Below are 16,251 nucleotides of genomic sequence, written 5' to 3'. Positions count from 1 at the left end.
ACCAAACTACAGCGGATTTCGTGACTTGCTGATAAGGGCACAAGGTTTGTTTGTATTTCATTTTATTATAGTTATTGATGTTGGCATAAAGTATTTGTGTTCTCTTCAGTTGGGTGAATGTGTATTTAAGATACTAATGATGCTCTGTTGGTTGGTTGAATGTAACGTCATTTTACTGCGTCATGCTTGCAAACTGATATTAGGCTCGTTCAACATAAACCAAGCGAGGCGCAGTTCATGTCAAACGAGCCTGTTTGATCAAGTCTCTGTTGCATCTAACGTTAGTCTGATGAAATGCTGCGTCGTGAAAGTGTCAAAGTGAGATTGTAGTAAAAAAGACAAATCATTTCATTTTAAGTCAATTCCCTGTAGCACCCTATGAGAGCTGATCGTTTAGTTAGAATAAATAGTCCGTTCATATTTAGTATTGTTTTCTTCTTTGCTCTCACTGTGGCGTGGTTTGGGGAGCAAACGTTAACGTATTAGCAATAAAGCTTTTGTGATCAGTTGGAGAATTAGAGGATCATTCAACGAAGTTTTCTGCACAATGCTTGAATATTGTTCACTTCCTGTTCTTTGATTATGTTTAAGGTTTAATACAATGTATGCTTTGGTGTAATAGAGGAAGTATAAGTGACTATCTGGCGCCCTCTTTTGTTCAGATGTTAACAGTGCTTCGTTTCTCAGGAGAATACAGGTCAGGGCAGTTCGTCAGACCAGTAGAGAAGACATGGGTCCTATTAGTAAGTATCTAATCTAATATATTATACAGTTAAAGTACTGATTCTTTAACTTGTATGGTTTCCTAATAAACGTATAATGATTATAATAACCATGGCAAATGTCTGTCTCTTGTGTTTCAGTGAAGGCTGCTACCATTGTAGCAGGAGCAAGTAAGACCGTACAGCCTTTATGGATCACCTGTGTTTACTTTTTCAACTGATCTTAACACCCCTTAATGTAGAAAATCCATTCACATGCTGTACTTGTATCATGCATGATCCATCTAAAAGTGGCCAAACAAATCACACTCTGTCATTAGCATCAACCTTCTCTCTGTTGTGTTGTTGTCCACGTGCAGTAGTTGCTGTGTTCGTGGCTCCTAGTGTTCTGGGAGGAGTGGCAGCAGGAAGTGTGGTGGCTGGTTTGCAGGCAGCAGGTAAACATCTTGACTAGATATGTTTATGGTAGTTTTAACTGATGTATCAGAATGGTGAGATGATCATTGCTGGAACAATAAAAGGAGAATCACGTGCTGCGTTACTTCTAATGTCTTTTCAAAGTACAAACAAATACGATCCCAGAAGTGTCGGGCAAACCTGGACCTGAAACAACAGCAATGTAGCATTGTCACAATAGAGATGTATATGTATGTAGATAGTTAGTGTAGGTAATCAACAGAATAAAATGGTTTGGTTCTATTGAATGATACACTGTGATGACAATAGTTCCACTGTTTCCTTTAGTCTTGTAGCTTGAGAACAACACTCTCCTAGTTTGTGTATCTTAATGGTGGGAGGATCATTGCTGGAATGATAATCACAGGGGCATTATGTGCCCTATTAAATCTTTCTGAAGTATCACAAAATCCTACACAGGTGTCTTTCTCAGTTTCTCCGTAGCTCCACTTTCTGACAAATAAAACCTGTTAAATCGTGCTGTAGGTGCAGCTGGTCTGTCAGGCACCGGAGCAGCAGTGGGATGGCTGACCAGCTTCTTCCGCTGAAGAGAATTACTTCAGTGTACCTACTAAACAGCCCTTCTGTGACTTCAGACGACTGAAATGTTTTGTTCAATAAATCTGTGCATCCTCTGAAAGATTCTGATCCATGTGTGTCGTCTGTAAACATTTCCATTCCTCATCATGTCCACCAAAAAGGACTGAGTTAGTGATTGGAAAGTGTTCACTGGTTCATTAACTTTTTGAAATGAAAGCAGCATTTTTTTTCAGGCGACAGTTGAATTGTGGGCCGTAAAACCCAAACACCGCTCTGAAAGATATGAAGCTCTTACAGCTGAGGATAACTGCATAGTCGGGACATTATCAGCTGTGGGTTCCTGTGATTATGACAATCTGTGTCTTATCACATTGGCTCCTCTCCTTATACACCAACAATTTCACAGCCCAACACAATTCAGTCACCATCCTTAAGTATGCTGATGATTTTGTCCACGTGTGTGTGTGTATAAAAGAAAAAGTAAAAAAACAAAACAAAACATTGACTTTTTTTTTTGCTTGTGTAAATGGGCTTGCATAATGACGCCCAGTGTTGCCAACTTGGTGACCTTCTCACTAAATTTGGCGCCTTTCCAAATCCTCTTGGCGATTTATTTGCAGTTACTGTCCTCAACGAGCAGTGGGTGCTGCCGTGAGCCCCTCCGCCGTCCCAAAGCACTCACAGGCGGGCAGTCTCACAGTAGTCTCACACAGTAGTTTCAGCGACAGCCAGAGAGAAGAGGCGACGCACTCTCCGTGTCCAAACTGCAAATGAATCGCGCATGCGCTAAGCGGTAGCTGATGCTGCCCAGGCTTACAGAGCGGTTTGTAGATATAAATGTCTTATTAATGAGATGGTTAATGGTTATACGGACTGACAATCCCTCTGTTATGACAGGGATTAACAATGGGGTCCATACGAAGTGATGGAAAAAGAGCCAACAGAAGAAAGTTCATTTGTAGTTCTAAACATATTTAGGGTGTTTTTTACTCACTTTTTGAAAATATGCAAATTAGGTAATGACGTCATTTAGCAACTTTTAGGACAGCCAATAGCTGCTTTACTTACTGAGGAGGTGGCAACACAGGTGACGCCCTCTTTTGTTCAGATTTTAAATTTCGTTTTTGACGAAATGGTACGTAACTAACCTTCAGTAGATAAAACACAGCACAGTTCTAGACTCATCAGAACCAGAGCAGGTAAAGACATGGACCTTGGTGAGTATCACTGTTCTTTGATAATACTGATATATTTCTTTGAAACTACTGATAGTTTTTTGATATAGGCTTTTCTTATTAAAAATAAGTAATGATAGTAACCACAGCAAATATCTTTGAATAAACCAGATGAACTGTGAATGTTGATTTCGATGTTTATCCTGCATTTCAGGGACTGCTGCGTATATCTTTGGAGGTAAGACTTTGTACAGCCTTCATGGATCACCTGTGTTTACTTCTTCAACTGATTTAAACAGACTTTAATGTAAAATGCCATTTACTAAATTGATATCATTCATGATCCATGTTAAAGTGGTCTGACAAATTAGACCATTAACAGCAACGTTCTCTCTGCTGTGTGGTCCAGGTGCAGTAGCCGCTGTGGTTGGGGCTCCTATTGTTCTGGGAGCAGCAGGTTTCACCTCCGCTGGGATTGTAGCAGGCTCCATTGGTGCTAGTATGATGTCGACTGCTGCAGTTGCTAACGGAGGAGGAGTGGTAGCAGGAGGTGTGGTGGCTGGTTTGCAGGCAGCAGGTAAACAAACATTCTTTTTTTTGTGGTTTTAAAAAAAAAAATCTTAATGATTTGATCATTGCTGGAATGATAATCACAGGGACATTATGTTCCCTCTTATATCTTTCTGAAGTATCACTAAATGCTACACAGGTGTTTGCAAACCTGGAACTGAAAGAAACAATAATTTCAGAAAGATATTAGTAGCTTTTGGTTTAAAATACAGTGTTTTTATAATATAATGACACTACTGTGTGTAATAATGCTACTGTTTTATTTAGTCCTTTAGTTTGAGAACAAGACTTTGTCAGCTTCTCTGTAGCTCCATATTCTGATATAAATTGTGTTATCTTGCTGTAGGTGCAGCTGGTCTGTCTGGAGCTGCCACTGCAGCTATGGCAGCCACCGGAGCAGCCATCGGAGCAGCAGTGGAATCGTTGACCAGCTGAGAATCATGAAGGAACAAGATGCAGTTACAATACTTTTACTTTTGCCAAATGAAGGAGGCAATAGCAAATTACATCACTACATTACCTAAAGAGCACTTTTGTCATCTCAGACAACTGATTTGTTTTGTTCAATAAATCATTGTAACCTGTGAAACATACTGGTTCAGTCTTTCCTTTGTAAATATTTCAATTCCTCATAATCTCCAGAAGCAGGTTTCCTGCTTCTCTCTTATAGATTTCCCACCGTATCAAACAGCTGTTTGTATTTTATACCTTGAAAACAATACAATAAAAACTAAAACAATAAAAGCTTAATTGACATGAGAACGTGCCAACAATAATATCAACAACCCGTTACTATGAGAACAGGATTCTGAACTAAATTATATTCAAACTCATGTTGAGCTCCGGGATGTCTTGATATGCTCCAACACTAAACCATCCAGCATGCTCCACATGCACAGGCTTTCATCTGGAGCTAAACATGGAAGCAACTATGGTGGTGTCTGTCTGTGACGGTGATGTGAGAATCAACACAAGAATGAGGCTGGAGAGTCATTTTCAGGCCTTTTCTCATTGCACATTTTCATTCAACACTTGTTTTGTCTCCTCACTGGAATGTGAGTCATCACATGGGTGAGGCATGAGACTAACAGAAGTGTTAGGAAAACATTTCTAAAAATATGTAATACTTTTTTATTAATTTATTCTAGTTAATCAAGTTTTTGAGACCAAAATGTTGCTATGAAGCTTTGAATTCATCACTCACATTTGGGCCTCAGTCATGAAATGATCACACAGATGAGATTTTAACTTGAGAAAAGTTGAGAATTTTTGATTCTTCAGTGATTTCCTGATTTCAAAATGATTGTAAGAACAATATATATGAAGGCAAATCACTGTCAAAATCCGAGAGCGCAAATGAGATCCATGCGCGAGCGAAAATCAAACAGTCGCGCGCGTATTTTACTTTGGCGAGTGCTTTTACATCACTCCGCGAGCAGAATTCACTCTCGCGCGAGCAGAATTCACTCTCGCGCGAGCCAAAGTCACTCGCGAAGCTTAAACCTGTTCGCTCGCGAAACCTTAACCTGCTCGCTCTCGAGTAGATTTTCTTTTTGACAGTAAGTGGGCGGACCCAGTGGATAGACCGGATATCACTCTGACGCAGATGCTAGGGGGAGATTTTCAGATTGCACTACAGGTCAGGGGCAAATAATGTACATTTTACTGCACGGGTCTGCAGTTCTCCCTGAGATCCTCAGATCCACTGTGCTTCAGAATCTTCATGATGACATGGGCCATCTAGGGATTGAGCGCACAGTTGAACTAGTACGGTCTCGTTTCTATTGGCCGAAGATGGCTGCAGACGTTGAAAGGAAAGTAAAAGCGTGTGAGAGGTGTGTCCGCAGGAAATCCCCGCCTGACAAGGCGGCTCCACTTGTAAACATCCAGACTACCAGGCCCATGGAACTAGTCTGCATGGATTTTCTCTCACTAGAGCCTGATAGCAAGAACACAAAAGACATTCTAGTAGTAACTGATCACTTCACAAAGTATGCTGTAGCCATTCCCACAAGAGACCAAAAGGCTAGTACTGTGGCAAAGTGTCTGTGGGAACACTTCCTGGTCCATTATGGCTTTCCGGAGCGTCTTCACAGTGACCAGGGTAGAGATTTTGAGTCACATACCATCCGAGAACTTTGTTCCTTGCTGGGTATACGGAAAGTTAGAACCAGTCCATACCACCCGAGAGGAAATCCGGTAGAACGTTACAACCGGACCCTACTCAGTATGTTGGGTACGTTAAAAGACAAAGAGAAAGCCCATTGGCGTGACTATGTCAAGCCCCTCACACATGCATACAACTGTACAAGAAATGACGTTACAGGGTTCTCACCATATAAATTAATGTTTGGAAGGCAACCGCGACTGCCCATTGATATTGCCTTCGGACTACCAGTCACCAACAAACAGCCTCACTCACATTCAGAGTATGTGAAAAGGTTAAAGAGCCATCTTGAGGAGAGCTACCAAGTAGCCACCAAGAACTCTCAGAAAGTGGCTGAAAAAAACAAAAGGAGGTTTGACAAAGTCATCCGTGAGTCCACATTGGATGTTGGGGACAGAGTGTTAGTCCGCAATCTCCGTCTCCGAAACAAACATAAACTGGCAGACCGCTGGGAGTCTACAGTATATGTGGCCACCAAGAAAATGGGAGACTTGCCTGTATACACACTGAAACCTGAGAAAGGGGATGGACCTCTACGAACACTCCACAGAGATCTCTTGCTCCCTTGTGGTTTCCTCTCACAAACAGAAAAAGAAGAGCCAAAACAAGTCAGTAAGCCTCCAAGACCAACAACTCGACAGTGTGTAGTTCAACCAGAGGATGAGAACTGGTTTCAAGAGGATGATGATGAAATCTGCTATCAGTTTGAACCATCTCAAGAAATAGGAGAGAGGCATTTCATCAAAATCTATGACACACCATTACCAACCTCAGACAAAAACAGAGAGGAACATGGGGAACCTGAAAGAGAACCATGCATGAATCCACCTTGTTCGGAACCATTGGAACAACAGGAATCCCTGCCTTCGGAAAATAACTTGCCTGAAACACCTACTGGAACTCTTCACTCACTAGAGAGTGCTTCCATTGAACAGCTTGATAATGAGGAGTCCAGCCAACATTGGAGTCCACCTGGACAAGAAATTGAGACAGAGTCACACTTACTGGATATGGAATGTGAAATCACAACAAAGAGAGAGTCTGAGATCCTTCCCAGTAATGAGTCGTCAAAAGCCAGTCACTCAAACCTGACTCAAGCTACGCCAGATAGCTTTTCGGCAGAAGTACCACCCTTACCTGAAGGAAGTCCTATACAGACAAGGAGCCAAAAGCCTTTTGGAACCGAAATGAGAAACCAGATCGAAAACCAAACAGAGACAGTGCCAAGCAGTGACTCAGGAATACCTCAACCCATCAGGAGATCTGAGAGGAATCGTCAACCATCACAAAGATTCCACTATCCTGAACTAGGAAATCCCTTAGTCACAGTGGTTAAGTCATTATTCCAGGGTTTGAGTACAGGTTTTGCTGATTCTCTTAGTGTTGATGACAGTTGTTACGGGTCACAGAGTCAAGCTTTTGAAATGACCACTCCTATTGTAGAATAGTGTCAACATGCAACGGGACGTGCATGACATTTAAAGGGGGAGGGTGTAACCAGGTAGAGAATTTGAGCCCCTAATATCTTTACTTTTAGGATTATTTTCCTATTTGTGATGTAACCCAGCAGATAATTTAAGTCTTTAATGTCATTTTAATTTAACCTTATTTCTTTTGTTAAACAAAGTGTCAATCACAGCAGTTTTACCCAGATACGCTTCTCATTGGTTATTTCGGCGAATGCAGACTCCCGATTGGGGAAAGGAAAATAAGTCCCGCCCCTACCAGAAAGACGTTAGACGTTACAGAGTAAGAGAATGCGCGAGGGAACGAGCACTATCTGTTTCATAAAGTAGTTCAGCCGTTACAAGATAACTGTTAACTGATAACTGTTTAAACGGTCAGAGACACAGCGCTTTGTGAGACTGCACTCATGCAACGTGAGAGGTGATTCAGAGACCTTTGTGCCACGGGTTTACAACTTTTGGCAGCGTCTTGGCTAGGTTTTTGATGTTCCCTGAATACCTTTGAGACTGGATATGGAACTCTTCCTGACGAGGAAGATGGCGAGCCACCACTGAACTGATCATCTCCTTACCTCGAGGAGTAGGATCAAGATTTTCTTTGTTGCTGAGGAGAAACCAAGCGTTTCTTCGTTTCTCATCACCTGAGTGCACCAGTGTGGTAGGATTAAGAAAGCAACACATTTTATTACTTTGACTTATTCTTTTGACTTTGGAACTGAAAATGACTGTTGAATAGTTGAACTGACTGAATAAGGAAACAAGGAAGGAGCTTGAACGCGAAAGGAAGAAACTGAAGGAACATTGCATCTCAGAGATACTTTTACACATTCCAATGGATATGTGCTGAGTTATCTGATTGAGAAGAGCATTGTAAATTTTGTATAAGATGTGAATTTTATTTTTATCTTCACAAGGTTCAATATAACCTTTTAAATCAAACCATTCTGTGGCTCCAGTTCTTTGTGTGTCTATTATTGGCTATAAACCTCTCCCTATGAACCTAGGTCCTGGTCCAACAAACAATTTGAGTATTCTGCAGATACTAAGAGGGTTACAGGTACTTTTACTTTCTGCACTCAAAGTAGATTTTGCTGATAATAACATTGACTAAGGTTTTGAATGCAGGTATTTTACTCGTAGTGGATTATTGTTTCATCAGTATAGTATTAGTACGTTTACTGCAGTGAAGGATCTGAATACTTTTTCATCCACTAACTACTTGTCAGTGATTTAACAGTTAATATACAAACAGTGGTCCCTAATCTTGGCTCCAGATCTTTGAACAGGTCCAAATTGTTGCTCATATTATATACAACTATATTATATCTCTTCTGTAAACACAACAGTATGATTTAAATATGATGACATCATGTTTTAATCAATTAAGATCAAAGAGTTTCTTTGAGCTGTCACAAGAGGTTTGAGTATCAAACACACATTGTCTGTAATAGAATGATGGAGTGAATTTAAACCAATCTGAGCAACTTGACTTTAACACATTTTTAATTATTGTATTTAACAACTCTATTAACATAATTTGTATTTCATCAGCCTCTACAGTCTGAATAGTTTACAAAACCTGTCGGACAAATGTAGAACATCCTGAGATGTAGTGGAGTAGTGTTTAGTGGCTGATTGAAAACCACCTCTATTAGACCTAGCGTCTGCGTCAGAGTGATATTTGGTTTATCCAAAAACGAGGATTGTAACCAATCAGATGTAGAGATACAATGGCGACTGGATCCGCCCACTTACTGTCAAAAAGAAAAAGACTCGCTCGCGAGCGGGTTGAAGTTTCGCGAGCGAGCGGTTTGAATCTTCGCGAGCGACTTTTGCTCGCGCGAGAGTGAATTCTGCTCGCGGAGTGACGTAAAAGCGCTCGCCAAAGTAAAATACGCGCGCGACTGTTTGATTTTCGCGCGCGCATGGATTTCATTTGCGCTCTCGGATTTTGACAGTGATTTGCCTTCATGAACACATGCAAATATGTATGATGGTTTGTAAACTATTCCAGCATTACTCATTTATTTATTAGACTTTTCATCAAATTATGAAATGCTTTGCTCTGACATGAGTCTACTGTCATGCTGCTGTACCTACTAAACAGCCCTTCTGTGAGTTCAGACGACTGAAATGTTTTGTTCAATAAATCTGTGCATCCTCTGAGAGATTCTGGTCCATGTGTGTCGTCTGTAAACATTTCCATTCCTCATCATGTCCACCAAAAAGGACTGAGTTAGTGATTGGAAAGTGTTCACTGGTTCATTAACTTTTTGAAATGAAAGCAGCATTTTTTTTCTGGCGACAGTTGAATTGTGGGCCGTAAAACCCAAACACCGCTCTGAAAGATATGAAGCTCGTACAGCTGAGGATAACTGCATAGTCGGGACATTATCAGCTGTTAGTTCCTGTGATTATGACAATCTGTGTCTTATCACATTGGCTCCTCTCCTTATACACCAACAATTTCACAGCCCAAAAGACAAGGACCGAATGCCTCGAAATTACAGATTTCATAAAATTCTCCCTTTAAAAAAAAAAAAAAAAAAAAGCTTGATATACATGAATATAAATGTTGAAGACATTTTAACCCTTAACGTATTTAACCCTTAACGGATTTCATTGAATTATCCCTTTTTTATTGCAATTAACTGTTGGTACACATGAATATAGATGAATACATTTTAACCCTTAAAGCAGGCTTTACATGCTGGAATAACACTATTATGATCTCTTAAGTATAAATACTTAACATTGTACTTTATTTACTTTGACCTTGATAAAAGCCACCACGACCTCCAGAGCCAAAACATTATTTTCTATCGTGACTTAAAGATGAAAGTTTGTCCTGAATGCAGGTTTGAAGGAGCCGTCACAACTCAACTGGTTTAGCAACTCTTCAGTGTTTGTCTTTTGTCTTTGTTCTTATGTTCTATAAATATAGTGATGACCTGTGCTGTCCTAACTAAAAGTTGTTTTAGTAAAACGTAGTTTTCAGCTATACAGCCAGCTTGACAATATATTTCCCAGCACCGTATCCTCCAAGGAACAGACAGGTTGTTGTATTTGCAAGGTTTAATGGTGGAAAATATGTAATATTTTTGTAAAACTGAAAAAGAGCACAAACAATACAAAACGTAAGTGCCTTTGTAAGTACTTAATAATAGCTAGTACATCAGTATAAATGCTACTAACACAAACCAAAGAAATATGAATATAAACATGTTAATATAACTGTAAATAGTAGCACACTTACGGATGAAGCCGATTTTGTGGACTTCAAGGCACAGGATTATATGGATTGAACACTTCCTGTTCAGTGCAGCTATTCACAATCGCCACTAGGTGTTGCTAAAGGACATATAAAATAACCAATACATTGAATACACTACACCTACTATCTCAGGAATTGTAAATACTTGAGTTTATGTGGGTGGAATGGACTTTGTGACGTTCTCTTTTGATCAGATTTGAAGTTTCATTTTTGAAGAAATGGTACCTAACTAACCTGCAGTATATAAAACCCAGCACAGTTCAAGACTCATCAGAACCAGAGCAGGTAAAGACATGGACCTTGGTGAGTATCACTGTTCTTTGATAATACTGATATATTTCTTTGAAAGTACTGATATTTTTTTTTGATATAGGCTTTTCTTATTAAAAATAAGTAATGATAGTAACCACAGCAAATATCTTTGAATAAACCAGATGAACTGTGAATGTTGATTTCGATGTTTATCCTGCATTTCAGGGACTGCTGCGTATATCTTTGGAGGTAAGACTTTGTACAGCCTTCATGGATCACATGTGTTTACTTCTTCAACTGATTTAAACAGACTTTAATGTAAAGTGCCATTTACTAAATTGATATCATTCATGATCCTAAAGTGGCCTGACAAATTAGACCATGAACAACAACGTTCTCTCTGCTGTGTGGTCCAGGTGCAGTAGGTGCTGTGGTCGTTGTGGTCGCGGCTCCTGTTGTTCTGGCAGCAGCAGGTTTCACAGCAGCTGGGATCGTAGCAGGCTCCATTGCTGCTAGTATCATGTCGATTTTTGCAATTAATAACGGAGGAGGAGTGGCAGCAGGAGGTCTGGTGGCTTTTTTCCAGCAAATAGGTATAAAAACAAAATATTTAAATTTTGTGGTTTTTGCATTTGTTTTTCTTAATGATGATTTGATCATTGTTGGAATGATAATCACAGGGGCATTATGTTCCCTTTTATATCTTTCTGAAGTATCAGAAAATGCTACACAGGTGTTTGCAAACCTGGAACTGAAAGAAACAATCATTTCATAAAGATATTAGTAGCTTTTGGTTTACAATACAGTGTTTTTATAATATAATGACACTACTGTGTGTAATAATGCTACTGTTTTATTTAGTCCTTTAGTTTGAGAACAAGACTTTGTCAGCTTCTCTGTAGCTCCATATTCTGATATATATTGTGTTCTCTTGTTGTAGCTGCAGCTGGTCTGTCAGGAGCTGGCACTGCAGTTCTGGCAGCCATCGGAGCAGGCATCGGAGCAGCAGTGATATTGCTGACCAGCTTCTTCAGCTGAGAATCATGAAGGAACAAGATGCATTTAAAATACTTTTACTTTTGCCAACTTAAGGAGGCAATAGCAAATTACATCACTATATTACCTGAAGAGCACTTTTGTCATCTCAGACAACTGATATGTTTTGTTCAATAAATCATTGTAACCTGTGAAACATACTGGTTCAGTCTTTCGTTTGTTAATATTTAAATTTCTCATAATCAGCTACGGGATGTCTAAATGATAACATCAGCATGTTCATGATGTCAATAATGCCAACATGCTGATATAATGTTAACCATGTTCACCATTGTAGTTAAGCGTGATAAAACACACTAAACACAAACAGCTGAGTCTGATGGGAATGTCATTAGTTTTGCAGATGTTTAGTCATGAACCAAAATATTGAGCAATACACTTAAATCTAATATTAACTCAGACCACATCAACAAAACACCAGCAGAGACTTTTCCCCCGTGAAACACAGAATCCTCCTCCAGTTGTATACAGACACGTATTTCCACTATATCTGTAACAGCTTGATGCTCATCACTGGATATGTTTCTGTAAAACAAAAATGAGCTTTTCATTTTCACCCAAACACGACATGAAGGGACCTGAGGAAGCTTTGCTGCAGGTGATAACGTTCACATAGGAGGGAAATACCACCCTCCACTGATAAAGGTTCAGTATTACATCAAGCTGTTTTCACACAGTTAAGAGTCATCCATCATGTATTTAAGATATGCCTTCACTCAAACAGCAGATTTCACTGAATTATCCCTTTTTTATTGCAATTAACTGTTGGTACACATGAATATAAATGAATACATGTTAACCCTTAAAGCAGGCTTTACATGCTGGAATAACACTATTATGATCTCTTAAGAATAAATACTTAACATTGTACTTTATTTACTTTGATCTTGATTAAAGCCACCACGACCTCCAGAGCCAAAACATTATTTTCTATCGTGACTTAAAGATGAAAGTTTGTCCTGAATGCAGGTTTGAAGGAGCCGTCACAACTCAACTGGTTTTGCAACTCTTCAGTGTTTGTCTTTTGTCTTTGTTCTTATGTTCTATATGATGACATACTATCTCAGGAATTTAAATACTTGTGTTTATGTGGGTGGAATGGATTCTGTGATGTTCTCTTTTGTTCAGATTTGAAGTTTCATTTTTGAAGAAATGGTACGTAACTAACCTTCAGTATATAAAACACAGCACAGTTCTAGACTCATCAGAACCAGAGCAGGTAAAGACATGACCCTGGTGAGTATCACTGTTCTTTGACAACACTGATATATTTCTTTGAAAGTACTCCCTTTTGTCATCTCAGACAACTGATTTGTTTTGTTCAATAAATCATTGTAACCTGTGAAACATACTGGTTCAGTCTTTCGTTTGTAAATATTTCAATTCCTCATAATCTCCAGAAGCAGGTTTCCTGCTTCTCTCTTATAGATTTCCCACCGTATCAAACAGCTGTTTGTATTTTATACCTTGAAAACAATTTAACAAAAACTAAAACAACAAAAGCTTAATTGACATGAGAACGTGCCAACAATAATATCAACAACCTGTTACTATGAGAACAGGATTCTGAACGAAATAACATTCAAACTCATGTTGAGCTCCGGGATGTCTTGATATGCTCCAACACTAAACCATCCAGCATGCTCCACATGCACAGGCTTTCAACTGGAGCTAAACATGGATGCAACTATGGTGGTGTCTGTCTGTGACGGTGATGTGAGAATCAACACAAGAATGAGGCTGGAGAGTCATTTTCAGGCCTTTTCTCATTGCACATTGTCATTCAACACTTGTTTTGTCTCCTCACTGGAATGTGAGTCATCACATGGGTGAGGCATGGGACTAACAGAAGTGTTAGGAAAACATTTCTAATAATATGTAATGCTTTTTTATTAATTTATTCTAGTTTATCAAGTTTTTGAGACCAACATGTTGCTATGAAGCTTTGCATTCATCACTCACATTTGGGCCTCAGTCATGAAATGATCACACAGATGAGATTTTAACTTAAAATTGAGAATTTTTATTGGATTCTTCAGTGATTTCCTGATTTCAAAATGATTGTAAGAACAATATATGCAAAGATGTATGATGGTTTGTAAACTATTCCAGCATTACTCATTTATTTATTACACTTTTCATCAAATTATGAAATGCTTTGCTCTGACATGAGTCTACTGTCATGCTGCTGTACCTACTAAACAGCACTTCTGTGAGTTCAGACGACTGAAATGTTTTGTTCAATAAATCTGTGCATCCTCTGAGAGATTCTGGTCCATGTGTGTCGTCTGTAAACATTTCCATTCCTCATCATGTCCACCAAAAAGGACTGAGTTAGTGATTGGAAAGTGTTCACTGGTTCATTAACTTTTTGAAATGAAAGCAGCATTTTTTTTCTGGCGACAGTTGAATTGTGGGCCGTAAAACCCAAACACCACTCTGAAAGATATGAAGCTCGTACAGCTGAGGTTAACTGCATAGTCGGGACATTATCAGCTGTGGGTTCCTGTGATTATGACAATCTGTGTCTTATCACATTGACTCCTCTCCTTATACACCAACAATTTCACAGCCCAAGACAATTCAGTCACCATCCTTAAGTATGCTGATGATTTTGTCCACGTGTGTATATATATTTTTTTTTTGCTGGCAGAAAAAGTAAAAAAACAAACAAAACAAAACATTGACTTTTTTTTTTTGCTTGTGTAAATGGTCTTGCATAATGACGCCCAGTGTTGCCAACTTGGTGACCTTCTCACTAAATATGGCGCCTTTCCAAATCCTCTTGGCGATTTTTTTGCAGTTACTGTCCTCAACGAGCAGTGGGTGCTGCCGTGAGCCCCTCCGCCGTCCCAAAGCACTCACAGGCGGGCAGTCTCACAGTAGTCTCACACAGTAGTTTCAGCGACAGCCAGAGAGAAGAGGCGACGCACTCTCCGCGTCCAAACTGCAAATGAATCGCGCATGCGCTAAGCGGCAGCTGATGCCAAACACCACTCTGAAAGATATGAAGCTCGTACAGCTGAGGATAACTGCATAGTCGGGACATTATCAGCTGTGGGTTCCTGTGATTATGACAATCTGTGTCTTATCACATTGGCTCCTCTTCTTTGTGTGTCTCCTGCACTACACGGGGATGGTGGCGGTGGGCATCTTCACTCCATCAGCCCGCAACACCGCGCGCATGCGCTGATCCTACCACGTGACCAGGTCCGCGGAACAACAACGGAGGCCCACATTTGACTTCACGTTGACTGTTGAATATTGGTAAAAAAAAAAAAATATTATTAGCGCTTGCTGATTTGTGGACAACATAATATTAATTATTATATCCACCGTCTTCTCAAAGACACGTGCTGTTCACAAATGCGAAAACTGTTCAAATTGCATGTTTTTTTTAATCAAAAACCGTTATTTGTAAGGAAGTGCAGTCATTTTCAACTTTTATTACACTTTAGGAATTGTTAATTAAATGAGTTTCACTTCCGGTTGTTCGATGACGCCGTAGTTGTAATATTTGAGTGCTGATGCGTGAGTGTCTGGTGCTCTGGTGCGGCTCTCTATTTATACATCCGTGTTAACGGGGGCGCCATCTGGTGTTCAGATTTATACAAAGTTTCGTTTCTCAGAAAACGCAAACTGCACAGCTACAGGCTCGTCAGGCCACAGAAATACATGGACCCGAGTGAGTATATCACTGTTGTTCTTATACGTTGTCCCAAATAAAAATGTCCGTGATTAATATTTTCATCTTGTGTTTCAGAGACAGCAGTCGCCGTTGGAGTAGGAGCCGGAGCAGGAGCATGTAAGACGTTATATCGCCTGTGTTTACTTGTTCAACTCTTTGACGCACGTTAACGTGACGTCATGCATCATCCATTTTCAAGTGGCCTGACAAAGTAGCACGCCATAATTAACAACAAAGGTCCCTCTGCTGTGTTCACGTGCAGTGATTGCTGCGGTCGGGGCTCCTATTGTTCTGGGAGCCATAGGTTTCACCTCCGCCGGGATCGCAGCAGGATCCTATGCTGCTAGTATGATGTCGGCTGCTGCAGTTGTTAACGGAGGAGGAGTGGCAGCAGGAGGTCTGGTTGCTGGTTTGCAGGCCGCAGGTAAACACAATTACTTGATTTTTTAAAAAATGGTTTGTGAGATGATCACAGCTGGAACGATAAACAATGGTACCCATGTGCTGTGTTGAGCTACTCCTAATGTCTCTGGCAAACTTGGAACTGAAACGGCAGTAATTCAGCACTAACCTACTAATCTTACTTGGATAACTGGTGCAGTATTCAACAAAATCAAGTGTTTTTGTAGGCTACAATTGAATCACACCACCACACTGTGGTGACACCAACGCCAATGTTTCATGAAGTGTTCTAGCAGAGAAGACTGTCTCAGCTTAACCGGTGTACTCTTCCTCCAGGTGCAGCTGGTCTGTCAGGAGCCGCCACTGCAGCTGTGTCCGGTGTGGGTGCAGCGGTGGGATGGCTGGTCAGCTTAATCCGCAGAAAAGAAAAAAGTTAAATTTATGATATTTATTATTTTGCCAAATAAAAGAGCCAAAATAGCA

The 16,251-nt window shown here is 40.0% G+C and overlaps 1 protein-coding gene across 1 annotated transcript; it reads left to right on the top strand.

Annotated features, from left to right (window-relative positions):
• The first annotated feature begins 15,271 nt into the window (after positions 1–15,271).
• On the top strand, positions 15,272–16,251 carry LOC142968624 (interferon alpha-inducible protein 27, mitochondrial-like). Its single transcript, XM_076108596.1, has 4 exons — positions 15,272–15,363; positions 15,442–15,483; positions 15,629–15,790; positions 16,105–16,251. Exons 1-4 carry the CDS (start codon positions 15,354–15,356, stop codon positions 16,203–16,205), a joined length of 315 nt encoding a protein of 104 aa, XP_075964711.1. The 5' UTR covers positions 15,272–15,353; the 3' UTR covers positions 16,206–16,251.

The sequence above is a fragment of the Anarhichas minor genome, unplaced genomic scaffold (assembly GCF_050575085.1).
Source record: "Anarhichas minor isolate MPS153535 unplaced genomic scaffold, ASM5057508v1 ptg000040l, whole genome shotgun sequence".
Classification (NCBI taxonomy): Eukaryota; Metazoa; Chordata; class Actinopteri; order Perciformes; family Anarhichadidae; genus Anarhichas; species Anarhichas minor.
This window is presented reverse-complemented; position numbering and strand designations above follow the sequence as displayed.

Excerpts from the sequence above, each read along its gene's own strand:
- LOC142968624 (XM_076108596.1), top strand. Across the intron at positions 15,484-15,628 it reads AGGAGCCGGAGCAGGAGCAT|TGATTGCTGCGGTCGGGGCT; the intron begins GTAAGACGTTAT and ends GTTCACGTGCAG. Across the intron at positions 15,791-16,104 it reads TGCTGGTTTGCAGGCCGCAG|GTGCAGCTGGTCTGTCAGGA; the intron begins GTAAACACAATT and ends CTCTTCCTCCAG.